The 26,030-nt window shown below is 46.4% G+C and overlaps 1 protein-coding gene across 1 annotated transcript; it reads left to right on the forward strand.

The window, feature by feature from the left end:
• Positions 1-456: 456 nt before the first annotated feature.
• On the forward strand, positions 457-25,698 carry ALPK2 (alpha kinase 2). Its single transcript, XM_032676182.1, has 11 exons — positions 457-1,465; positions 7,702-9,389; positions 12,923-15,776; positions 17,838-17,985; positions 18,701-18,828; positions 18,919-18,954; positions 19,905-20,179; positions 20,303-20,391; positions 20,628-20,845; positions 21,665-21,713; positions 24,944-25,698. The coding sequence occupies exons 2-11, from the start codon at positions 7,893-7,895 to the stop codon at positions 25,176-25,178; spliced, it is 5,529 nt and encodes a 1,842-aa protein (XP_032532073.1). The 5' UTR covers positions 457-1,465; positions 7,702-7,892; the 3' UTR covers positions 25,179-25,698.
• The last annotated feature ends 332 nt before the right edge of the window (positions 25,699-26,030 follow it).

The following is a 26,030-nucleotide window of genomic DNA, read 5'->3' on the forward strand; positions in this document are numbered from 1 at the left end:
AAGCACACAGCGCTGAGGGCAGGGGTCGCGCTCTGAGGAGAAACAGCCTTATCCACCTGCAGCCGGCACGGCCATGGATTCTTCTCCGTGCCACAGCTTCCTCCCACCCTGCTGCCAGTGCCCACACAGGCAGGTGTGCAGCTTAAGGCTCAGGCCCCTTGTGGGAGAGGAGGGACGGCTTGGGAAGAGCCTCCCAAAGAGATGTTCCCGTGGCTGCTCTCCATCACTGCTAATAGAGAGATGAGTGGGGCAATGATCTGAAGGGAATTCTTATCTCTCTGGAATTGCAAGTTGCTCAAAGTGGACTGAAAGTGCCTTAGAAAGTAACTTTATTACAATTTTAATCGGTGATCAAGCATTCAAGTTGCTCGGGGAGGTGCTAGGTGCCCCATCCCTGGAAGTGTTCCAGGTTGGACGGGGCTTGGTGCAATCTGGTCTAGTGGAAGGTGTCCCTGCCAATGGCAGGGGGGTGGAATATAGGACCCTTAAAGGTCTCTTCCAACCCACACTATTTTGTGATACAAATGTTGCTGCCTCTTGTTTCTTTGGGGGTTATTTTGGCTATTAGACTGTTACATAAAACAGATATCCCGGTTGCTATTCCTGAATGATGGTGATTGGAGGTGCTATATTTATTGCTGAACACACCAGTTTCCTATCTGGGTCTAGATAACACTTGGAGCAAGAAGTATTTAGCACGGTAGTATCTCATAACCAGTTTTAGCTGCCATTATTGCAAAATGCTTAAAAAAATTTCTGGCACAAAACTTGCTTTTCAGCCTTTTCCAGATCGCTTGAGCTCAGAGCAGTTTGTGCAATTCATTGAAGTTCCTCCTGTGTGAGACTTGGCTCCTTAGGTAACAGGAGTGGGAATACTTCCTTACTTCAGGATTCGCCTTCTTGCCTTTGAGGGATGTGAGTCACGGGTGAATTTCTGTGAAGTGATTGTTAAAAGTCCACTGTCCACCTTTGATCTCCTCAGCCTGCTTGTTAGGCACTGTGGATTTTCTCATGCTCAGCAGAACTTTTGTGTGCTTAACCTGCAGCAAGTAAGAAGTTCCCGAGGTGCCTAGCAGAGCAGTTAGGCACGCTCTCCAAAAAACAATCCAGTGCTTTAGTACGAAAAGCTAAGGCCAACACTTCCTCTCTCTCTCAGCCACGAGGAAATTCCTGTGGACTTCTATGGCAGTAGGATGTGCCCTCTCCTCACTGCCAACTCCCTGTCTGGTGGAGGTTTTCTCAGGAAGGGCCATCTGCTGCATGTAATGAAATCGTCTCTCTTAAAAGTCAACCTGTTGAGGGATCAGACTCCCTGCCCCGAGGTCACAGCAGCAGAACACCCCCGAAGCCTCGGCTGCTTCCCAGCTCCCAACAACATGCACGAATGCAGCGTCCTTTGTCCTGCAGCACCAGGTCCCAGCCCGGGCCCAGCCTGCTGCTAGGATGGCCAGGAAGGGTCCTGTGGGTAAGTGTGTGTCTGGGGGCTCAGGGGCAGGGGGATTGTACTGCAAACGTTACTCGGCTGCTTTTTTCTCCTGGGAATCGTAAAAGACGAGTAAAGGAATGAGGGCACGTTACGTTATTCTTAAGGCATTACATTACTGTAGTGATTTGTAGTGTTACTGAACAGGAAATAGGATTTGTTATTTGCTTCTGCTAAAGAATAGTAATTTTTCCATATCTTGATAGATTTATTTTTTTTTAAATGCATTGCATTTAGAATTCTGCTCATTGTTTCTAAAATTACACTATTTCCACCGAGTCTCAGCAATATAAACTTGCAAAAATCATATGAAAACAAGCTTCCTTCTCTGAAAAATGTGTAAGTGATACCAGGTATCCTGAAAAATGAATTTTATTTGTTCTAAATATATATTGCATGTTCTAGTACTCAGTAGGTAAAAATTTCTTCTATTCCTGAGAAAAAAATCTGGTCACTTAGCAGAAATAGATGATTCTCAGGCTGCATGAATTGCTCAATCTGACAGGGTCAGATGCTTGGCAGATGTTAAAAATAGATTAAGACAGATCACAGTGTGAAGAGTTGTGCTGTGATTGCTTATTTTAATTACTCCATGTTAAGGTCTTTGTTAGAGGCATGCAGAGCCAGTCATTTATTATTGCATTTAGCCAGTGAATTATAGCTGAGGTGTTTTTATACCGTGGGGCTGTTCACGGTGGGTGGGGCACTAAAACAGGAAAGTTGTCAAAAAGTCTGGGATGCTGGCAGTTGAAGAACCACAACATATCACAGCGTTTTTGGCAAAGACATATTTTGGTGATAGTTGGCTTAGGTAATGCAGTGGTTTTTCTAGTTTGATTTCTGACAGTGTGCACTCCTTGACAAATATGCTGCTCCAAGTGTTCAATTTGATTGAAGGATTCATAGAAGAATACTGTGGTTATAGTTACTGTTTGGGTTTCAGGCAGAAGTGAGTCAGGTGCAGCTCCCGTGAGGTGCAGAAACAAGTAGAAAATGCATCCCTGTGTATCCTGGGGTGCAGAGGTTCTCACTGCTCCTACCCCATCAAATGTTCCTCTCTGCAGTAGGCACACTGCTGTGTGAGTCCTCACCATAGCTCTATTGTGAGTTCACAAAGTTATAGCTGAACCCTGGAATTCTGGTTTCTGCTCTCTTGGAGATTTTAACTTTTACAAGGTACTATAACCATTGCCAAGAATGTAACCATGATCACAATACTTGGAAAATGGTTCTATGGCGTTCTGGCACAATCACTTTGGAAAGCTTGTATAGGCTGGGAATGCAGGGTCAGAAATTTCATGTGGAATGTGATTCCATCAGTACTTGTGGATGCACTGAACTGAGAAAATTCACAGAAACATGCCAATGTTGACAAAACTTTTAACTGAAAACTTTTTATAAAATCTTTGATTTCTTTTAAAGAAAAAGCTTAAAGAGAGAACGTGAGAATAAGCATTTAAATACAGCAAAACATTAATGGGAAGCTTTTTTTTTAAAGTAAAGTTGTATGTTTCTGATCATAAATATATTGTATGTGTTTCCATACGGGGAATATAATACCTCACTTAAGAAATGCAAATGGGTGTGTAATGTCTGTGTTTATTGCATAACTGGAAAAGTCTATGTTTTGTTCTGCTTTGGAAGAAGAAAAATGCTAAACGTAAAAAAATCTCTTTTGAGAGGTGCCCTGTATGAGGAAGTAAAAAAAATGTGTGTATTCCCAAATATAAAATGGTTGGTGGGGTGGGAATGTGGATTGGATGGAATTACAGCTGTTGGTTTCTTAGAGGAGTGTTGCAGCTATACAAACCATATGCAGACACTTTGCAGGAGAGTTAAGGCATATTTGAGAAATATTTCCAGGGAGAATGGCAAGGGAATTAGCATTAACCTTGGAATATAATGGCACTGGAGCACGACACTGAGATTTCCCAGGTGGCAGGGTGTGTGTTATACACACGGTGCTGTAGTTGGTCATTTTGGGAAGGATCTGTGAGGTCGCTGCAGTGATTTCTGTGAAGGATCCATAAGGTTATTGGAGTGATTTCTGTAAAGGAGCTGTGAGGTTGTTGGAGTGATTTTTGGGAAGGATCTGTAAGGTTTTCAGAGTGATTAGGACTATGGCATCTTTATTTCTCAGCAAACCAAGAGTCAGAGTCATAAAACACGAGCAACCCAGGAGCTGGGGTGCCAAAAGCACCAGCTTTGTTAGCAGTAATATTCCATTTAAGCTGTGTTTGCCACGCCAGGTAATTTAGTTCTCATGGTTCTCACAGACACGTGCTCTGACTTTCTCCTGTGGTCTCTGGCTTCTCGTGTTGAACAGTGTTGAACAGTGCAGTGTGTTTGCTGACAGAGACGGTGCAGAGCCCTGCCCCTGGAGCACTGCGAGCCTGTCTGTGCCGGGCTCCTGTCTGTGTGCAGAGCGAGTCACCTCCGCGTCCTCAGCCCATGGTGGCACAGCGCGGGGACCTGGCCCAGACCGTCACACCCCACGTGTGTTCCGGGCCTGTGCCAGGCTCGGGCTGAGGGAGGGGCAGCGTCCCGCGGCACTCGGGCTGAGGGAGGGGCAGTGTCCTGCAGCGCTCCTGCCAGCACGAGCTGGGCCGTGGATACACACCCAGGCATCTCGTCCCACCTTTTAGACACTACCTGTTTGAGACTTCTCCTGGGATCCTGTGGCTAGTGGAGATTCCTTTCTGCTTTTTTTTCTTTTTGTGGGTTCTGTTCTGCTTTTGCTGCTTTCTGTCCCTTTAATCAATATTTCCAAAATCCTGCTGTCCATACCAGCGAGCTTTCTGGTTGGATCTGCATAATATATGGCCATTTCTGCTCATCTTAAAGAAAGGTGCTGTGGTTATTAGTGGTTTGGTTTGGAGATTTTTCATGTTTATCTTATGTGAAGTCTAATTGTACCCACCAGCTTTCTTTGTGGCTTAGCTACCTGTCAGTGTAACACTTCTCTAAAGGGAGGTATGGAAATGTGTATAATATGCCAGGCACGTGAAGAAGCAGCTGTCGCTAAATCTAACATTTAGTAGGATAGTCTAGGGGATAATAATTGTTTTGCAAAAGAACAAATCCAGATCCCAAAGTTTAGCCTGTGGAGTGGAAGTGATAGTAGGAAACTGTGCTGGCAGTTGGGGAGTTAAATTGTCTCAGACCAAGAAGCTCTAAATAAAAAACAAAGCACACGCTCCAAATACTCCACTGCCTTTCTAACCAGGATCTGTCTGCTGGAGAAGTGCTACAGGAAGAGGGGAGCAGACTGCATTACACTCACATCCCCATCCTCCTCATGGGCACGTGTGTACAGAGAAGAGAGACTGGGCTTCTGAGTGCCAGAGTTTGGTGAAAGGGAATCCTTGCCAGTTAAGGCCAAGGGATCTGCCAGACTTGGTGTGGCCGGGGCAGAGCAGTTCCTGCAGACACGACCCGTGTGCTCTGAGGCACAGGGGGTTTATGGGGCTCTCCCTTTGGGTTGTGTTCAGGTACCCCTGGCCCCCTGTCAGCTCGGTATAAACACACCAAAGTGTCAGCTGATGAAAGGGTGTTTCTGAATGTGAAACACTGTGGAATTATCAGTGTCATTGCCTGGGGTGTTCTGCCGAGATATCTGTGTGTGGGCTCCCCCAGGCTCCCCCTTCCCACTCCTTTGTGCTGCCGTGGGTGTGAGGCGGGTCCGAGGGGGCCTTTGGGGGTCATGGCGCGTTTCCATCCGGGGTGGGCACAGATCAGGTGCCCATTGTGCCGTGGGAATGCGCGGGAGGGCCCTGGAGAGCTGGAGGTGGTGATAAGGGGAGCCAGTTCTTGGGGGTGGACAGACAGATCCTGGGAAGGGCAGGGAGGAGCAAGTGCAGCTGAGAGATAGGAAGGAATCCTATTGAATCAGGTGTGGGCTGAGTAGGGCTGCACAGAGAACTGAGATTGCATGATGAATAGACAGCAAATAACAGAAGAAACTGCTGAGAGGCCATAAAGGGGATTCTTTCCACCCACTCTGGAGGACATGAACCTCACAGAAAGACACAAATTCACTACTGGACTGGTAAAATCCACAAGCCTTCTGTAGAAATAATTTCTGTGAATATAAAATTGCCTACAAAGGAAGATTTGTGTTTTGGTTATAACTAAATAAATTAGGGGAAAATGTGATGCGAGAGAGGAAAATTAATAACCATTTCTTACATTTAATCAAATTTGTATAGTTTTGTCAGTAATTTTTTTTCTCTTTGGTGACATTGGGATTAAACCTGCAGCTCCTTCTGAAATCAATAGAAGTGACTTTGTGCCTGAAAGTACATGCAAAATGGCTATTACTAAAAAAAAACCCCTTATTTAAGTGTTGTTCCTTCCATGTTAAACTGTGATTCTTCAAAAATATTTTGTTCTCAATTGGAATAAATGATAAAATATTGAACCTTTTTAATAACATATAAAAATAAGTTTCAAATTGGGAAAAACGTTGGCATTTTAATGAAAGTAAGTTTGAGCAGTCAAATTTTATATTTAGAGTTGGAATTTCAGACAATATTTTCATATGAGTAGCGAACAGGTTTTCCACAACCAGTGTGGAATTATGATGAAGCATGACTTTTGAATGAACAATCATGTTCTCCCTTATCCTCGGTTCCAGGGCGTTGAGCTCAGGCTGCAGCAGAGCCTGGTGAGCACACACGTGTGTTTGATTTGCCTCAAGGGGTACCATAAAAATTCCCTGACATGTGCCATGGTTCTGATCAGTAAGAGATGGAAAATATATTTACAGACTATTAGAGATCCAAAATAGGCATCTTTCCTACCATGACCTGCTAAACCCTGATGTTTTAATTCCTCCTGCAAAGCTGTGCTTCACTGTCTCCTGTCATGAGCCAGGCCTCAATTCAGCAAATAACATCACTGGTGTCCAGAGCAAGACTTGAGACAAGCAGCTGCAACACCCTTATGTGTTTCCCTGCGGAGCTGAGAGGCTGTCATACTAGCAGTTCTCTTTTCAGTCTCTATCTGAATTCAGTAATCGAATTTTTAAAAATCTAATATCTTCTATCTGCTCCCCAGATTTAAAAAAAAAAAAATCTCTTTGTCTTGGATGGAAAACCATCACTTACTGCAGCTTTCCTCATGGAACGTTATTTTGCTTTCATTTCTGTGGTTGGATCTGACAGTGTGTGACAATCCAATCCAGTTGTCATCTGGAGAAATCTGCCAGCTCTTTTCCCCTCCATGTCAAAGAGCAGCTGAACTGAGACAGTGATAACTGTGTAGTACAATGGCTTTAGTAAAGGCCCTTCATGAGTCAATCTGTAGTAATAACATGTTGCCATAGCTCTTTTCAGCTGGGGAAATTACCACGCTTTTAAAATAACTTAGACCCTCCGAAAAAGAGGAAAGAGACATCTGGTCTTCTGCAAAGCAAAGATGAGAGCGGAGTTAAAAGAGTGCAACAGGGAACATTAGGCAAATGCATGTTTAAGAGGAGATGGCTGAATGCTGGAGGGTAATTCCATGGCACTGTAATAAAACGGATGAGGAAAAGATTACTCCCTGCTGCTCCATTTTTGTTCTGTTAATTATTTATATTCCTTAGAGTTGAAATGGAAAGCAAAATGTGATCAGAGCTCTGAAAGGCTGGTCTGGTTGCCAGGTGCTGTTTGTCTGTGCTCCTTGGTGCACGTGGAGTCAAACTGTTTGTCACACAACCCAACGTTGTCCCTTCTCGTGTCCTTCCCCTTAACCACCTTTGCCTCCTGCTCTTCGCCACCCAGGTGACTGCCACGGCTGTTGGAGAGTCAGACTTGACAGGAGCAGAAGCTGAAGCCAACCAACCTCGTGACAAACCAAAATGACAAACATCCAGCCAAAGAGCAATAAAGTTGCTTAAGACAGAAATAGCCCTATAAAATCTAACCAGACTGATTGTTCTGTGTATTTCTACAAGCAGGGTTTGGAATTGATGTCCCTGTGATGCCAGTTCAAGGAACAGCCTCCTGTTGTGCCAGTGCCACAGGTCACTGCGGGCAGTTGCAATGTGTTGCCTTTAGTTGTCATTGCACAGACAGCTGGGTTAGGGTTACTGCTTTAATGTCTGGCCTTGGCTTTTAAATAATGGTTTCTGGTTTTGAAAATGCTTGCAAGTATGTGTCAATCGACCACCTTCTAGAAAAAAGCTATACCCATTTCAGAAGTAATTTTAAACTTCAGGTTTCTTTTATTTGCAGGTGCACAGAGCAAGATCTGCACTTTGTTGACAGCTAGAATGACGTTTGTTGAACTGCAACCAGATACAAAGAACAAAACTTCCCCAGAATTTGTTGTCGTCCTAAATGAGCGCGTGGGAGACCTCAGGGTAAAATGAGCAAGATGGGAAACATTTTACAAAACACAGGAGTTCACCCTGTGAGGGTGAGCCATGCTGACTTCACGAGGTTCTGACCCTCCTGAAATCATCCGTTTACTGCTCGAGGAGCTCTGCAAAGCAGAAGTCTTGTCCCCATTTGAGAAATCCCACAGACACGTGCCTAACACAGAGGACAACATGGATGTAAAAAATCCGATTAAATCCCAGGGAAATATTTCCTGCCTCAGGCGTTTGTCAGAGAATGGTGATGACCTGCTTCACTGGAACGGTCTGGTCGCTGTCACTGCTGCAAGAGCAGAGGAATACTGCAGCACACAGCTGCCTTCCCACCCTACAGATGTAACCACTTGTCACACAGACAACTGTTGCCTTGACACGGAACACCCTGGATCTGGTCAGTCTCTGGCAGATGTCCAGGTGTGTAAAAAGACTGGGTTGGACAGTCCTCTAACCATGAATTCCCTGCTCAGTGAGCAGGCAGATACTCCCATAGGAAATCCCACTTATTTTGTAAAAGATGATTCTGCAAATCCTGCCGCTGTTCTGGAGATTTATACAGAGAAAGCTCCAAGTGTAAGTGATGACTTTTCTGATGATGACCTGGAGTACTTTGAATGTTCAGATGTGCTGACAGCGCGCGAAGATGAAATCTGGAAAAAGAAATTACAATTTTTATTAGAAAGTGATGATGAAGATGATCTAAAACTGGGTAAGGATTGTGATGGGTGTGCTTACTTCCTCAGTGAAATGCCTTGTGTGTTCCAAGTGTCAGATAACACTACGCCTATGGATACCCCCATTGGCTTCTGTGGGCATCACTCAAAATTCAAAGGAGTAAATGTAAGGAGAGACCCCTCTTTGTACAGCCAGTCAACTCTGCAGACAGAGATGACTCTCACTGTTGGACACCACCGAGACAAAAGTACCAGTCTGAAAGACAAAGACAAGAGCGAAGTGCCTGTTGCATCTGCAGCCCCTGGAAATGAACCCCCCAGCAGTGAAGAAGAGACTAATGGAAGTGGTCACCTGGCTGCAGGTTCCTCAGCTGAGAAAGCAAAGCACACGGATCCTGCACCTGCCGAGGCAGACCCGGCTGCCAGTGGCACAGGACCTGCTGGGGCACATCAGGCTCCAGGGACAATGACAGAGCCTGGCATGGAGCGGGTCGTGCTGGGGCAAAGCTCCCTGCTGCTGCAGGAGGGGGGCAGGGACCTGCCCGAGGAGAACGCCCGGCACACTGTCTGCACCTTAACAGAAAGTCTGAGAAGAAACCTTTTCAAGTTGTTAAACCCTATAGAGCTTTGCAGGTATGTAAGTACTATAGGGCAATCTTTCCAGGCTGCAGCAGAGGGCAGGGAATCCAGCACTCCGTCTCCCAGGCAGGAAGGTGTGCTTTCAACACAGATTCCCAGGAAGACAGAAAGCCTGCAAGGGCAGGCTGGTCTGTGTCAGACAGAAGAGGCAGATAAAGACTGTCACTGGGAAAGGAGAAGGACTCGGGGCCTGTCTGAGCAAAATCAGATGCCAGATGAGAACGTCTCACTCGAGGTAAGTAACGTGTTTATCGTTTATCATTTAATGCAGAGAGCTGCTCTGCTGATTTAAATGCCATTTATTCCTGCTTGTCACAAAATAATGTAAAATTGAAATTACTTTGAAAGGTACTGTCCGTGTACTTCTGAATGACAGCTACGGCTGGGAGGGAAATCTGGGTTTGAAAAAGGCCCAAGTAAAGCCTAAGCTGTTCTAATTATAGAGTGAGCCTGATAATGGTGAGAGGCACTAATGGGCCTCTGGACAGCTGGATAGGGAAATCTGATATGGAGGCTACTGAACAGGTCTTAGCAAAGTAATGTTTCAACCCAAAAGGTTTCTCGAATACCTATTGTGAGCAGAGAATGTTTGGATTTACTTTCTTTTCAGTTTATACTCAACAAACAAAATTGTCCTCCATTTATGGTGCTGGAAACCTAAACCAAATCAACGGGGGTTTGCTCTGGATTTATAACAATGAGGGGAATTCAATGCAGAGAGTTCATGTTACAGAGGTGAATGGGGCTCTTTGCTTTTTAAGAACCAAACAGTGAAAGAAGCAGGTATTCCAGTTGAAATGTGCAACCCAGTTAAAAGATAAAAACCCCAAAGTGGTACTCCCCATGTGCTTGCATATTTGATGGTGTTGGTAGGAAACAGCTGGGTCAATCAGTACAGTTGGACAGACTGTATGTACAGGTATGATGCTCCACCAGTTTTCCTAAGTGGGAAAATGGGATCATCATTTTTATTTCACAAAGATTCAAGATACATAAATACCTATGCGTGAATATTAAACCACGATTAATCTTATTATCACCAACTTTTCTGATTCGAAGGTGTATAGTTAATTGCACAGAAAAAATATTTATGACAACACAAGCCTTTTCTAGTTGCTTTTCTTCGTCTGATTATTGGGGCAAAAACATTTCCCAGTTCTGGATGTAGAGTCACAGTACAGTGACTTTAATCTCACCACTGGGATGTCTTAAGCAGTCAAAAATTGCTGAATTCTTCTTCCTGAAAAATATCTGTAGGTTTCTCTGGTTTTACAGGACATACAATTTCAGTCCCATTTTAGGAGCACATTATGATGGGGAATACCCTCCCTTGGAATTAACCTCCGGAGAGCTTCCTGGCAGGGTACAGCCATGATCTGCCAGAGGCATTGTTTTATTTTTTTCCACAAGTGCAGTACAATAATTTAAATCCCAGGAGCCTCCTGGCCAAGAGCAGCTGTTATGTTCCAGTGAGTACCATGGCCAAATTTCAGATTGGCCAGTTACTCTTGGTACCTGCAGGCAGTGTGGATTCCTTCTGTCCACATTCCATGGCCAAAACTTTACATTAGATAAAAAAGAAGGATTGGTGTCCAGAAAAGGGCTAGAGCTGGGCACAAATCAAACCCCTGGTTTTAAACATGCATTAATGACAGTGAAATTTAGGTGTAGGTTCAAAATTACGTGGTCTTGAAAATGAGCCAAACAAAAGCATCCCACCTGGAAAGTGTTCTTTGTAACACAAGGAAAATGTGGACAGCTTCTCACAGCTCCCATAGAGTGAGCCAGAAACTCCTCAGGGTTCTGCCTGTATAACCTAAGAAAGGTGAGAAATCATCAGCTGCTGTTGCTGCACACAGGTTGAGGTAAAGTGCCCCTGGGGTGTTTGCTGGAGCCTGTTGTGTGAGAGAGCTGTGCCAGGAGCAAGGTGAGGGGCTCACAGCAAACCCCACAGCCGACCACTTTGGAAGGGCCTTGTATTTTCCCTCTCCGTGTGGGAATCATCTGCTGACCTCGGGTCTGCTGAGGGTACAGAGCAGCCACGGGACTGCAGCACTAATGACCCCAGGATTTACACTTCCCCTTAGTGCCAGATTGCCTCGAACTGGAACAACCCTTGCACTGTGTCTCGTGCAGCAGCTGCTGTGCTGGGGGACATCTTCCATTGGATGGTCAAGGTGGGAGGCTCCTCACTCCTTTCATGACCTCGTGGTCTAACCAGCGTGAAATTCTTTATTTACCTGGTGCTTCAAAGCAGCTCAATTAATAGTAGGTCCTAAAAGCCAACTGTGCCAGCTGTATGATGTTACAGAGTGTACAGAGAGCCAGGAGGCTTTGCAGTGTCATTGAGGAGCTGGGCTCTGTTAGCAGTCAACCAGCACCCTGTCCCTGGCAGTGTTCAGCACCCTGTCCCTGTCAGTGTTCAGTGTTCAGCCAGCAGCACCCTGTCCCTGTCAGTGTTCAGTTCCCTGTCCCTGTCAGTGTTCAGTTCCCTGTCAGTGTTCAGGGTTCAACCCCCTGTCCCTGTCAGTGTTCAGGGTTCAGGGTTCAGCCCCCTGTGCCTGGCAGTGTTCAGGGTTCAGCCCCCTGTCCCTGTCCCTGTCAGTGTTCAACCCCTGTCCCTGTCAGTGTTCAGCCCCCTGTCCCTGTCAGTGTTCAGGGTTCAGCCCCCTGTCCCTGGCAGTGTTCAGGGATACCCAGATGCCAGCATAGACAGTCCCACGGGTTAGACAGACAGTAGGGTTCTTTGAATGACGTGCCCCCTTTCCCACGGGTATGAGGGCTCTCTGTGTCCAGTGCCACACCAAGAGCAGGCAGGGATGGATTGACCATGTCTCTAACACGTTTAGCAGGAATTCCACAGGTCCTAGTAAAAGCTGTGATTGAGGCTGCTGTGCCTGTAAGGAAAAGAAAATAAAGGCTGCTTTCCAGAGGTTTGAGAGGGAAGTGGAAGTGGCAGAAGGAGCACTAGGCTCGGTCCAGATGCTCAGAACTGAGAAGAGAGCTGGAACTGACTGCAGAGGCACATCTAGGCTCACACGCCCCTTGACTCAGGAGAAAGTGTGTGTCTAAATTGCAAGACCTAGAGACTGGCACCTTCTGAGAGCAGAGCTGAGCAGGAGAGCAGGGCACTGGGGGTCAGAGGGCACTGGGGTGTGGAGCTGAGGCTCCTGGGCTCAGGATTTCTGGGTGAGTATGCACTGGCTGAGGAGTTTTGAAGGCAGTGTGGTGACAGCTGCGTGGAGCTTGTGGTGGGAACAGCAGTTAAAGTCATTGACAACAATTTTCTATATCTCTTCCTTCCCCATTGTCCACAGCATGTGGTCAGCTCCACATTCTACCCAAGCTGAATGGAGAAACAGAAAGGATGAAAGGAGTTGCAGCTGAAGTGGGTGGCTTTTGCAGCAAAGGAAAGCAATATTTGCTACAGCCAGTAATCCTTTGGCCATGAACTTATGGAGACTAAAAAGTCTGAGCAGCCCCTGCCTCTCCTGAGCACACTGTAGCCCATGGGAGATGCTTCACTACAAATCCTTCTCTAAGGAACAACACGTGCTTCCTTTCAGACTCATGCCCAGATTGATTTCAATCCATTAGATTGATAGTACAAGTCAGAAACTTGGCTGTTGAAAAATATATAAAAAAAAAACAAAACAAAAAACTAAAAAAAAAGTACATTTCAAGCCAGGACTCTAGTTCAGGCCCATGTCAAGCTGCATTTTTAATATTTAATTTTTAATTACATTTCTCTGTTTTTCTTCTCTGTAGAATCAAGGTGCTAATCTTAAAAGTGTTACCCAGAATTGTGAGAACCTCTGTATGGAGCCCAAAACAGAAGGCATCGTCAGGGCTTGTGAGAGTGTAGGAACCAGCCAGCCAGCTGCAGACATGCTCTCTACTGAAAACACACCGCAAGCAAAGAATGCAGATTTACAGACTTCTTCTCTACACTGTGCTCCTTGGGATAAGAAGGAAGGTTGTCACCAAGAAGTCTTCTCTGGACAAGAAATTATTAGTAATGGCAACAGATCAAAGAATGACATTTCAGCTTTTCCTTTTTGGGGTACAGACTCTATTCCTGATAAACAGGAACGCTTGTGTGCTGTTCTCTCTTCTGCAAAGCTGTGTGATGAGCCAAGAGAGGGAGAGCAAAGGTCTGGGTTTGACATACATGGTAGCAGTGACCCAGATATTCTCTGCAGCCTATCAGGTGATGAGCTTGCGTTCGAAGCTAATCCCAAGTCAGTCCTGGAATCTGGAGAACCTGGGTGCAAAGGAGATGCTGATATATCTGCAGTGCATGACAAGCTGTGGAAACTTCTTCATGAAGATGACTCAGACTGTCAAATCCCATTTGCAGACAGGGGGATCACAAGCTTAGAAACGAGGCCGACAGATATCGAAGTTAGAGAACTGAACTTTGTGCAGGAGACCTGTTCCGGTGATCCTTTGCCAATGGATCTGATGGAAGAGCAGGAACCCAGCACAGAACCAGCCAGCAACCTCAGCACTGGGAAAGCTGACTGCAGTGTTTCTGATACCCTCCTTCAGAGAGCTGGAGAACGCGAGGGTGCATCCATAGGAAACATTTGTCTGGCACAAGTGGTGGGAACAGAGGGTGCATGTGTAGATTCTGGTGCTGGAAATGAGATGGAGACACCGTCCATTTGTACCTCAGCAAACAGCATCCTCTTAAGCCCAGGGGAGTGCTTGAAGCCAAGGCCAACGGGAACGGACAGGAGTGGATCCACTGTGGCTTGGGAAGGAAAGCTTACTGTTAATAATGCTTCCCAAACATGTGAAGCACATTCTCCCCAAAGGCTACAAAGTGCTCAGAGTGGTAATTTAGCACATCCCCAAGCAAACCCAGCTGATGTGTCAGATACATTGTATGGGACAGCTGGACAGTTACTTCATACTGAACACCACATACCCTGGATAAATGAGTCTGTACCTGGAGAAGGCTGTCATTTTAGGGACTGTTATCCAGCAAGAGGAGGACTGGCTTATTTCCCTGAAGAAAAAGACATTTTCCCCAGTGAAAATACCTGTCAGCTTACACATGCAGAACACTCTTCTGTTAACACCATACATAAAAGTTATGAAGTGAATTTACGAGAAGAAGGAAATCACTCAGACTTGAATGCACAAAATGCCACTAATTCTGATAGTTGCCATCTTTCAAAAATTAATGGCTGTCAGGATTTTCAGGTTGTTTCTAATGCACAGAAATACCGTTCTGTAATGCAATTGCCTCCTTTAATTAAGACTCCTGAAACCGTAACACATAAGAATCTACCCCAAAATACAGACCAACTAACAGAAATAGCAAAACAAGAAGGAGCATTCACTCCCTCTTCCAAGGATCTGCTTTTAAGCGATTTTTATCTAGAAGTGCCCAACTGTGAACCAGGTAAACCAGGAGGAGAACAGAGAGAGATTTACACAGCTGATGAACACAGGGCTGAAACTTCCTGTGACTCAGGAGTTAGTCAGGTTTCAGGGACTCAGACTGCAGTGTCCCCTCATTATAGAGCAGAACAACATGTATTTTTTGTTGACAGCACCTTCGAGCCTGATGAAGAGTTAAAAATAGATTCTTCAGAATATCCCACCTGTGCCTCCCAAAGTGTAATGTCAGCCAGTACCCTGCTGGCCTGGAAGGCTCCAAGTGAGCACCACAGCACAGCAGAAGAGGATCAAGGTATGGGAGATCAGTTAGATTCCCAGCCACTGACTGGGACAGAAACACTGCTGTTCCTCACACCTACCAGCCACTCAGAGGGCCTTCTGCCCAGTTCAGCAGCAGTGGCGTGTCCTGGCACAGGAAATCAGGTGAAAACTGGATCCACACCCACTGGAGTCAAAGGAAACAGAAACTTGAGTATGCTGGAAACTGGCTGCAAAGCGTCGCAGGATCTGTTCCAGAGGGGACCTGGAGAGACTGAGGGGGAAGCAGCCTTGTGTGAAAATGCACACGAGAGTCCAAGGGCTGTTGAATGTAACCCAGATGAAGCTGAAACAAAGTCTCCTTTGCACACTTTAATTAGCTCCCAGGCTCAGAGACAGATTATGAATACTAGCACAGAGAAGTCCTGCCCTGACTTGATCCCCTCCAGCAAGGTGACTGAGGCTGATTATTCAATTAAGTCCACTGAACACGATAAAGAGGAAGAAGTCAGGACAGCAGAGAGTGTAGTAAGTGGTTTAGTTAATTTACCACCAGTAGGTTCGGGGAGCAACCAGTGTTTTCGAGAGCAAACCCCCTGCAGCAGAACTCAGCCATTCTCCTTGGCGTTGACCACGTGTGATCCATTCCCAGTCAACACAGAAAGGCAAAGAAATCAGGAAGGGTCCAAGTCCTGCCAGACACCACCAGCTGCTGCAGAGCCTGAGCCCATCAAATGTAAACAGGACACAACCAAGTGTGGGCATTTAGCTGCTGGAGCTAAGAAGAAATTACCATCAGCAACTCTGTCCAAAAAGCCCCGACTGGAGGAGAAGGGAAGTGTCAGCAAGGATCCCAGCTGTGTTAAAAAGTCTGGGAAGAGTGAGGCAGGCGTGACTCGTAAAGAAGATCGAAAAGAGCAAAGGAAACTCATTTTGAAAAAGGATAGCAAAGGTAAGAGAAAACTGATTTTCTTTTCTGTCCTTTCCTACCGTTCTGGCTGCAGTGTGAAATTCAGATTCTTGAAATGCACTGCAAGCCTCCTGAAGTCTGAGTCAGCTGAAGGTGTCCTGCCCTCCTGGAGTCCTGTTGCCAGGTTTGTGCACTTAGTAACGGGTGCTGTGCCCATGCCACAGGGCTGAACCCTCCTGAACATCCTTTTTCCAGCTGGCAAATATATTCAGTTTATGAACTTTGTAACCTGTTTGAAATAGTCACTGCCTCATTGGTCTCTTGGAGTGACTTTTCAGGGATGTACAGTGTGATGGTACCATATAATTACACACGTGTAGGAGCTGCAAGCCCAGTACTTGTTCTGTTCCCTCAGGGCTGTGTTCCCAGTTATGCTCCTACACTGTGGCTCCCAGTGTAGGAGCAGAACTGCAACTGCCCCCTCTTGGTTACCACAGGATTTATTACTATCAAAGTATTATTGTTGTTAGCAGTAGGGTGCCCTTGATGAACATAATTCTTTGCAGTCCTCACCTGCTGATTGCTGGCTGGTTCTGCATTCCTGTTACCACTGCTCAGAAATGACACCAAGGAAATAAGCAATATTAAACTGATATAGGAAACATGTCATTGAAAGGAGATGCAGGTTGCTGTCAGTGCCTGGGAGGTTGCTAACAGGTAAAACACCATGCAGACAGGAGTAGCAGCAGCGTGACAGCTGGGCAGATGAGGGATTTGTTGTTTCTATGGATACTTTGCAAGGACCAAGATGTTATTTTTACCTTCTTGCATATTTCTTGTTCACATCATAAAATGATTTAATAGATCAGAGCAAGACTGAACAGTGGCTAAAGGTAAGTTACACAGGTGTGAAGCTTTTCAGACACTCGAATTACAGTGAGTCTGGGGAGACTTCTGCTTTTCTAATCACAGTTTAAAAACCAAATGTGTGGGAGGAGAGACAGGTTCCTTCAAAACAATGGTGACTGAGCAATGCCTGACCTGTTTCCCTTACCTGAGGCTATGCTTGAACAATGTTTTAAACTTTCAGGCTGCATCAGATAAGACTGGCTTGGGGTCGGAATCTGGGGAAACCCAAACTGGATCGTGGCCAGAATTGGGAAGAGGGGGGAAACCTGGACTGGACTCTGCCAAGGATCTGGAGTGGGGGAACTCCTAGACTGGATTGGGGCTGGAATTGGGAATGGGGGGAAACCATAGCGTTGAATTCCAGGTGCCTGAGCCTTTGAGCTGGCTCCAGCATTCCTTCAGTATTACTGCAGGGCCGGGATCCCCGGGGGCCATGTGCCGTGGCAGCTCACTCAGGGCTCAGCAGCTCAGAACTCTCACAGCAGGAAACAGAACGTCTTGCATTTTGCATCTCTTACATCGAGCAGGGATGTGTCACTTGAGCACAGGGATGTGTCATGATCCCAAAACCTTTCCCTATGATGTCGATTCCCTTTCTTCCCAAGTCCCCTCCCTCCTCCTGCTCAGCCGTGCCCACGTGCAAAGACGCTGGAGCAGTGTGTGAGGCAGTGAAAGGTCCGAGCAGAGATCCAGGCTGGCAGGACCCTTCCAGACGGGGCAGAGTGCTCCGAGTGCTCTGAGGGATTCTTGGATTAGTGCTGTTGGATGGTCAGTGTTTAGCTAAAGAGCCATGCCCTGTGGCTGCAAAGGTAGGGAACTGATTCTTTGAAAGTAAAGAGGGGAGCAAAGACCACTGACACTGCCAGATGCAAATATTCAGCCACTGTGGGCTCTCCACAGGGCTGTGTTTTACAGGAAATGGGGCCATCCTTGCATCTGACAGAGTCCCAGCCTGGCAGGGTATTAGGTATGTTCCACGAACACCTTGGAGACTCCTCACCTCCTGGGACTTTAAGTCTTTTCTCTCAAAGGCTGTGGTCAGCTAAAAGAATCTACTAGTTACAAGTATTCAGGCACAAGCAGTCCCAATTATTTACTAGGGTTGTCAGTGTTCATATTCTTAACATGAAATGTTAAAATGCCAGAACAATGTCATTATCTTCTGATCCTTAATTGTGGGTCTTCTGTTTCCAGCTCCCAGGCTGCTGAAGAAGATCCAAGCAGAGCTGTTCCCTGAATGCTCTGGAACTGTGAAGCTGTGCTGTCAGTTTGGTGACATTCATGGTGACTCCACCATTACATGGAGTAAAGATTCCAAGATACTGGCTCAGCTGCAGAGAAGGTGAGTGAATGTTTCTGAAGGACTGGGAGTTCCTGAATAGCTTTTGGGAAGATGTGCCAGGGACTCACTCTTGTACCTGTTGAGAGGATTAGTGCAGTAGGTGCAAACCCCAAGTTTAAGCAGGGTAATTAAGAAGCAGATCTTCTCCCAGTGCACTCATATTGGTCATACTTTGCATTCCATCACCTCTCAGCCTGTTCCCATCCAGTCTCATCCAAATTTCAAGTACTTTAAAATATCAAATTCAGTTTGAAACTCATTTAATCTAGAGGAGGATGGCCATTATCAGGATCCAGCTTTTAAAATTCAGTTTTAATGAAACTAGTTATTTTCCTCCATAGTAGTAATGACAATCTGATCACATAGCTCTTAAAATCTGTTCATAATGTTTCAAAAATACAAAATTAACATTACCCAAAGCAAAAAAAAAATAATATATATTTCCTTTTGTAGAAAGGTGTCTCCTCAGAGGTTCTTTTAAGTGGAGAGAAAAAGTTGCCTGAATTGGTTAAACTTCCCATGTCATTCTGATTCTGTTTTAACTATTGTGATTTTGATTGTTGTACTGCAATATCTGTTGTAGTGTTAATACATGTCATTATCTGCTAAATAATTTGGCTGTGTTTTAACAAACAAACAGTGCAGAGAGATCAAATTTACCAGTTTTTCCAGAGATAACAAGTAACGTGTGATAACATGAAATACTCTGTTGCAGTGCTCAGGATGACTCTCCTGTCTCTCTGGAAATAGCTAAGGCCAGTAACCAAGACCAGGGAATGTATTATTGCTGCCTGAGTAACATGTATGGAAAGGTGACTGCTGAGTTTCATCTGACTGCTGCAGGTAAACCTCAGTTTTTCATTGGGATTACTAATAATGTCAGCTTCCATTCATAGTTTTTACTACAAAATGAATTTCTTTGTTTCCTTGTAGTGTTGGAGCGTCTCTCCAGTTTTCAGAGTTATGAAGGTAAGTGTGAAGTGTGTGTAATCACACAGACACACACACAGAGCCCTGGCAGCTCTGGGTCCTTGCAGGTCCCCTGCTGTGTAACTGTACTCCAGGAGAGAGCCAGCCATGAAGCTTTGGAATGCTTTCCCCATATGTTAGCTCATGTTCAGTGACAGCCAGCGTGTGTGCTGTGCTGCAGCTAAAGATAGTGCCTTGCCAATGGCTTTGTCATTCCTGAGCACCCTGCAGTGATCCTGGGCTCCAGCAGGCCCACTGAGTTTGCTTTCTGTTTCTCAAAGAATAAAATTAAACATTTATTTCCTTGTGCAAATAAAGGCAGGACTTTTCAGGTAACAGGACTGTATAACTTTTGATCAAGAGAGAATTTTAGGTGGAATTAAGGAGCATCCTGATTCTGGTCTTCTCTGTGCACTGTTTCCTCCGTGCTTCAAAGAGAGGCAGTAGCGTACAGAGCCTAAACCAGAGGTGACTGCAAGGGGCAGCTGGAAGGACTCCTTGTAGTTCTCCCATTTATCTTCTTCACTAATGTTTCCTGAAATGTTATGGTTAGAGACACTTGAAGTGCCATTAGAATTTTTTACTTTCTCTAAGTGCTTAACCTTGACCACTTTTTTTCCCCCTTATGAATATTTTTCCATTTGGATTCCAGTGATCATTTAAAGGGGTGAAATCCATAGTCTTCCTTGATTTCAACTGTAACAAACTCGTTTTCTACGCTGTATATTCTGTCTTTACGACCCTGAGCTGCCACCCTGCTCCACGCTGGGTTTAGATGGCAGTGAAGCAGTTGCCACTCGAGGAGCAGGGTCCCAGCCCCCAGTAACACAAGTTAGGCCCCGTGTTCTGCTTCCGTGGAGCATTTTTTAATGCCCTCTGGAGAGATGCATTCGCTCTCCCACGTCCCCCCTCTCCCCGTGCCTGCAGAACAAATTCCCGTTGTGTTTCAGGCGTGGAAGAAATCGAATTCATGCAGCTGCTGTTCCGAGAAGACTCCATCAGCGACAGCTACTTTGGCGGGAACCTGCGCGGGGTGATCGCCACGGAGGAGCTGCACTTCGGGGAGGGGATGCACCGGCGGGCGTTCCGCAGCCGCGTCAGGCAGGGGCTGGCGCCCGTGTTCGCGCCCGGCCACCCCTGCGTGCTCAAGGTGCACAGCGCCCTCAGCCACGGCACCGGCAGCAGGGAGGAGCTCGTGCAGAAGAACTACAACCTGGCCCTGCAGGTGAGCTGCCCCTGGCCTCGGGGAGCCCCGGGGGGGGGAAGAACTGTGCTCCAACATCTTCAAAGCGATGAGCTGTGAAGTGTTCTGAGCAATACTCCATTGGCGTATCTGTTTGTAACGCAGGAGTGCTGTGTCCAAAATGCTGCAAGAGAGTATGCCAAGTTGTATGCAGCTGAAGCTGAAACGTTGGAAGGCTTTGGGGAAGTACCAGAGTGAGTATATGTAGCTTTTTGTATACGTATATGCTTATATATAGTGTTCTGTGCCATGGCAGCCCACTGACTGCTAGGAGTGCTAAAGAAGAAACCTGGGAACAGTGTTACAGCTCTCTTGGCTTGTTTTAGACTGTTCATTCACTCTCTGAGATTACTGCACACTTTTGTCTGTTCCTTATTCCCTCACTGAAAGAATTCTCTGAATTTTACTAGTTTCTATCCCTTGATTTCAGGATCATTCCGATTTTTCTTATTCATCGCCCTGCTAATAACATCCCCTATGCCACAGTGGAGGAGGAGCTCGTTGGGGAGTTTGTGAAATACTCTGTCAAGGATGGCAAGGAAGTGAACTTCCTGAGAAGGGACTCTGAGGCTGGCCAGAAGTGTTGCACCTTCCAGCACTGGGTGTATGAGAAGACCAGCGGGAACTTGCTTGTCACTGACCTGCAAGGTGAGTTGCCTGAGGAGGAGCAATTTTTACCTACTTTACATTCTTGTAAGAAGACAGTTTTGAAGAGAAAAACAAATCTTATACTCTTAAGGGGAGAGTTGTTCTTCCATGTGTGCCCTTAGTGAATCAGGACACTCAATATGAGTCAAATCTGGATTTTTGGCTCACCACCCAGAGCTTAAGGAAATGGCTTGTGAGTGAAAGCCTTCAGGTGTTAATGACAACTCAGTCCTTTCCTTTTTCTTATATTTACTCACCAGCAATTGCTGACCAGTGGAATGCTCCACACTCAGGTCCTGACTAGGTTTGAAAAAACATGTTCCCTGAAAAAGAAACGCCCAGCTTGTGTTTGCTAAATCCTCCCTCAGCTCCTGTGGGTGTGCCCACCTGCACAGTGTGCACAGAAGTACTTGGGACTGGCCCTTCTTAACCAGAAAAACTTGGAATCTTAGAAAATATCCCGTATTCTTTTACAAGAGAAGGCAGGAAAATTAGCAGCAAGGCATCTAAACGAGATCCCTGAAGTAATTTAAAGGGAGAAGACAGAACAAAATCTTAGCACAGGAAACAAGCTGTGCTCTGTTTATCACCCTGACAGCCATAAAAGAGTGTATGAGCCTGACTTCTAGAAACTGCTGGTGACACAGAGCATAAGCATCCTGTTTTTAATTGGGGCACTTAAAATGCTTTGGAAAAAATGTGACAAATAATTAAAATGGAAAAGGTGAATCCATAAGTAATATTTGCTGCCTCCGTATCTGAAGCTATTCCCAGAAATTCCAGTGTAACCTGAGCTGTGTGTTTCCTTCTGCCCTGTAGGTGTGGGGATGAAGTTAACGGACGTTGGCATAGCAACCCTGGCCAAAGGGTGAGTGCAGTGGGAGTTCTCAGCATGGGGCTGTGCTTTACACACCTGTCTCTTCACAGGTAAACGGGGGTGTGGAGGGAGCAATGGAAATTTAGTCTTGTTTTAAACCTAGGAGAAAACAATCCTCATCTGGTCTTTAACTTCTTTTTGTTCATATTTATGGAGACCCACCTGTAATGGAAACACCTTTATTTTATGCTAAAAGGGTGGGGCTACGCTGTGGATTGGGCCTTGCTTTTTCTTCATGCCTCTCTTAAAACAGGCCATCAGAATGCATCACGGGGCATTTCACGGGTGACACGGAGGGCTCTGGGGACAGCAGGGGAGGCTGGGGTGGGCCTTCAGCTGGAGGAAGGTGGGGCTGAGCACACAGGGGCTGGGCACAAGGCAAGGCTGGTGCTTGTGCTGCCCAGCAGGAACAGCTCGTGCTGCTGGGGCCTGAGCTCAGCTGGGCTCACACTGCACAGCTCTTGCAAACACAAGTGCTTCCACCTCCACACCCTGGGGCTGCATCCTGCTGCCAGGGGCTGAGGCAACCACAGCGCTGCAGGAGCTTGGGAAGGAGCTGCCCCAAAGGGGGCCAAGGTTTGTGTTGCCCTTTTCGTGGGGAATTTAAAGAGATGATGCAAGGACTGCGTGAGAGAAGGGCTGGTCTGGCTCCTGTGGCAGGAGGGCCCATGGTCCTACTGAGACACAAAGGGAGTGTGGGACTGGTGTGGCTCGAGCTGTGCTGTTAGAGATGATACAGAACTGATTGGTTTTATACTCCTGGACAGTGTCAGGAATTAACACTCTTCAAACGAATTCTGATCGTTTGTCCTTACTATGTGTGTTCTCCCAGGGATCTGGAAACCAAAGGAGCCCAAAGCAGAGTCGTGTAGCCAATGCTCATGTCAGCAGAGGGCGAAGCAGAGCTAAGAACCGGAACGCCTGGGAAGCATTTTTAATGTGGCCACTGGGGTGCACCAGAGCCAGGCAGCCGAACCTTAAAATCAGCCATTCGGTGGCTTCTTTGGCGAACAGAAACAAAAATAACCCAGCAGAGTGCCTGGCTCTAAGTGCACGCGGTGAGCCAGATTAGAACTGTACACGAGTGCTCAGGGATTTATCCAGGAATGGTGCACACAAAGGAGGGAATCAGGAGCACAGTGACCCAAGCAGCAGTGCTGGTTGCCAGGTGTGGATCTGAAACTCTGCCTGCTTCTGGGTCACTGACAAGTTTAGCTTTACTGCACGTGGCAACAGAGGCATTTGTCCCCCAGAGCCTGGGAGCAAATACAACATTCCCCCTTCATATTTAGGGAAAATCTGGTTTGGGCCAAGCCCCAGCTGTCGAGTCTGGGAGCTGGACTTCTCTGGGGCTTTTGTTTCTGAGTCAGCTGTGGGTGATGAGAAGTGCTGTGCAAAGAACCCTGGTGGTGGTCAGGCTGGGAGTGGTCCGTGTTTGGTGTTCTGAGCATGAGCCCGCAGAGGGTGGGGCAGGCTGTGCAGTTCAGAAGCCATGGAGGCTCTCCAGGAGTGGATCTTCCCCAGTCACACCCCACAGGTATAACAGCACTGCCTGGTTTGAATGGAGCTCCCAGGCCCTGCCACACTGAGCAGAGCGAGGGTCACTGGAGCTGTGCAGAGCAAACACTGTCTGGGAGCACATGGGGCTGGGGGGAGCAGTGCCTAGCAAACAGCACAGAGGTGGACAACTCGTGCAAACCTGTGGTCTCACATCTGTAGCTTAGTTCTGCCATGGCCTGCTGTGAGCCCTGGGGCTGTCTGCACACTGCAGAGTGAAACCAGGCTTACCTGTGCCTCACAGGTCCCACACGGACAAGGAGCGTTACCTGGGGCACAGCAAACCAATTATTTTAGAGAAGGGAAATGAGGGTGGCTTGATTTAGGAGCAAAGCTAGTAAATCAAAATAATCATGTGATTTTAATGTAAATGTTCTGTCTCTTGTTTGCAAGATGCTCATGCTCTTACTTATACTGCAAATATTTTTGGCATTTGTTGAATTCTAAAGCTAAAGTTAGTTAGCAAACCATTCAATTATGCGTTTAAAGTGTCTGAGCAAGTGTTATTGTTTCTGCTCTTTGTGCAGATGTTCCTTCAAAGACACGCAGGAATTGACAAGTCTCAAACACAAATAGCAAAGCTGTTTAGACAGGCTTTTATTTACTTCATAAGAAAAGTGGATTTGTTGTTGCTCAACTTTCTCTTCAAGATATTTCCACAAAGAAATGAGTATTATCAGAATTATATAGCATGAGAAAAACATAAGAAGAAATTTTCTTAAGCCGCAACAAAATGGCTACTTAGGAAAAACAGAGAGGGAAAGTGTGGTAATTGTGTAGCCCCAAATGAACACAGTCACAGAGCACTGACACTCCTCACCTGATGGATAGTCCTGAAGGTCACTGCTCAGTAATATTCCTGCACAGCGCTGGAGGGATGAATCCTCTGGTCGGTCCTGCAGCAGACATGGAGGGTTTCAGGGAGCAGAGGGAGCAGATCTGCCCCAAGGCTGCACAGAGCCCTCAGCTGTGCTGCTGTGACCAGCAGTGACACTCCAGGGCAGGGCAAGGGGCTGGCACGGGCTGGAAAGGCCCAGTGGTTCACTGAACACTCATGGCAAATGAATAAAAGCCATTGCTCTCTGCTGGCAATGCCTGCTCTGCTCGGGCTGGTTCTGGAGCTGGGCTTGGTGCTGGATAGAAGAGATTGCCACGCTGAGGCTTGGCTCCTGGAGATCCTGCAGGCAGCCAGGGGAAGGGAGGAGCTTAGCTTGGAGGTTATGTACCTGTTTGGATGTAAATAGCTTCTGGTTCTGATAACACCTCGTGCAACAACCTTATCTCTTCATGGGGGTCAGCACAACTGTGCCCAGAGAATGATGTAGCATGGATTTCATGTGTGTGTTACTGAGACAAAAATAACCAGCAGACAATTGTATTCCCAACTAAATGTAATGAGGAACAGTAGCCAGGACCCGACCCAGAGAGCTTTGCCTCTGTAATGCTTTTCCCTCTTCTGTCACTGCTTGTAACCCAGTTCCCTTCACCTCTCACAGGCTCAGTTTGAGTTTTTGTGACAGTCAGTGCTTCTTGAGCCAGCTTGGGTGGAGGACACTTGCTTAAGGTTTTCAAGTTGCTTGTGAGTCAGAAACCATGCTCTGCCTCCCTGTGCTGAAAATGAATCTTGAAATCCCATTTGGCTGTTTTTTTCTTTGTTGCTACAGATACAAAGGGTTTAAAGGCAACTGCTCGTTTTCCTTCATTGAGCAGTTCAGAGCCCTGCACCAGTGCAATGAGTACTGTGAGATGCTGGGGCTGAAATCTCTCCGAACCACTCATCAAAAACAGAGGAAAGCAGCATCCACAAAAAGCAAAAACCTGCCCAACTCATCGACTGTAAAGAAAATGGTGCCCAAGAAGGCCAGAGAACACAGAGACTTCATTTCTTCAGAGCACTGAGTCACAGTGTCCCACCTTGTGAGACTGCTCTCGAGGACACGGAGCGGTGACAGGCACCAGTGACCTCAGGGGGTAACTCTGGTCTTTTGCCTTTTGACATTGCTTTGGAGTCATCCTGATGCTGATGTCAGCAACAAAGGAAGGAGCTGATTCTGTGCTCTTGGTTCCTGAGATTTAACACTGGGGCAAGATTTTGAAGACAAACTAGGCCATCTCTGGGTTATTTTAGAGCCGTTCTGTGGATTGGTATCTCCACATTCTGAGTGCAGCCCAGCTCACTGAAGAACATCTTCCCTTCTCTGTGTCTGTACCCGTGGCCCTGTGGGTTCAACTGCTAGGGAAACATCAATATATTTGAGATGCCACTTAGTACAAGTTTTGCACAGTATTATTGCTCAGGCTGCTATAGAAAAATTGTTTTCTTTCCCAGATTTTTGCATATTATAATCCTACTATGATTCTACTCTTGTAATTTTTTTCTCCCACTTACATGTCTTGTATTAAAAAACAAAGCCATTCATGATTGTCTTCTAATTCTGCTCCTGCCCCCTGAAATTAGCACCTTTATGGTCCTCACAAAGCCACATCATCAGCTTGAAGGTGGGCAACTTCTGTGATTCTCCACTGAATTCCTTGCTTACCATGCAAACTTCCTTGAGTCTACACCCCAGTGTTACAGTACTGTTGTGCTTGTACCTCTCTTGTTGTAGAACAGGTTTGGAGTCTGCATGTGGCCAAGCAGCTCCCCCTGCAATAACCATGCTTGTTTTGCAGTGGTGGCAGAGCAGTGTCTCTGGATAGTGTTGATGATTAGTGGCTCACAGGTGCCCAGTCTGGGCCAGAGTTTTTGGA

The sequence above is a fragment of the Chiroxiphia lanceolata genome, chromosome Z (assembly GCF_009829145.1).
Source record: "Chiroxiphia lanceolata isolate bChiLan1 chromosome Z, bChiLan1.pri, whole genome shotgun sequence".
NCBI classification, from domain to species: Eukaryota; Metazoa; Chordata; class Aves; order Passeriformes; family Pipridae; genus Chiroxiphia; species Chiroxiphia lanceolata.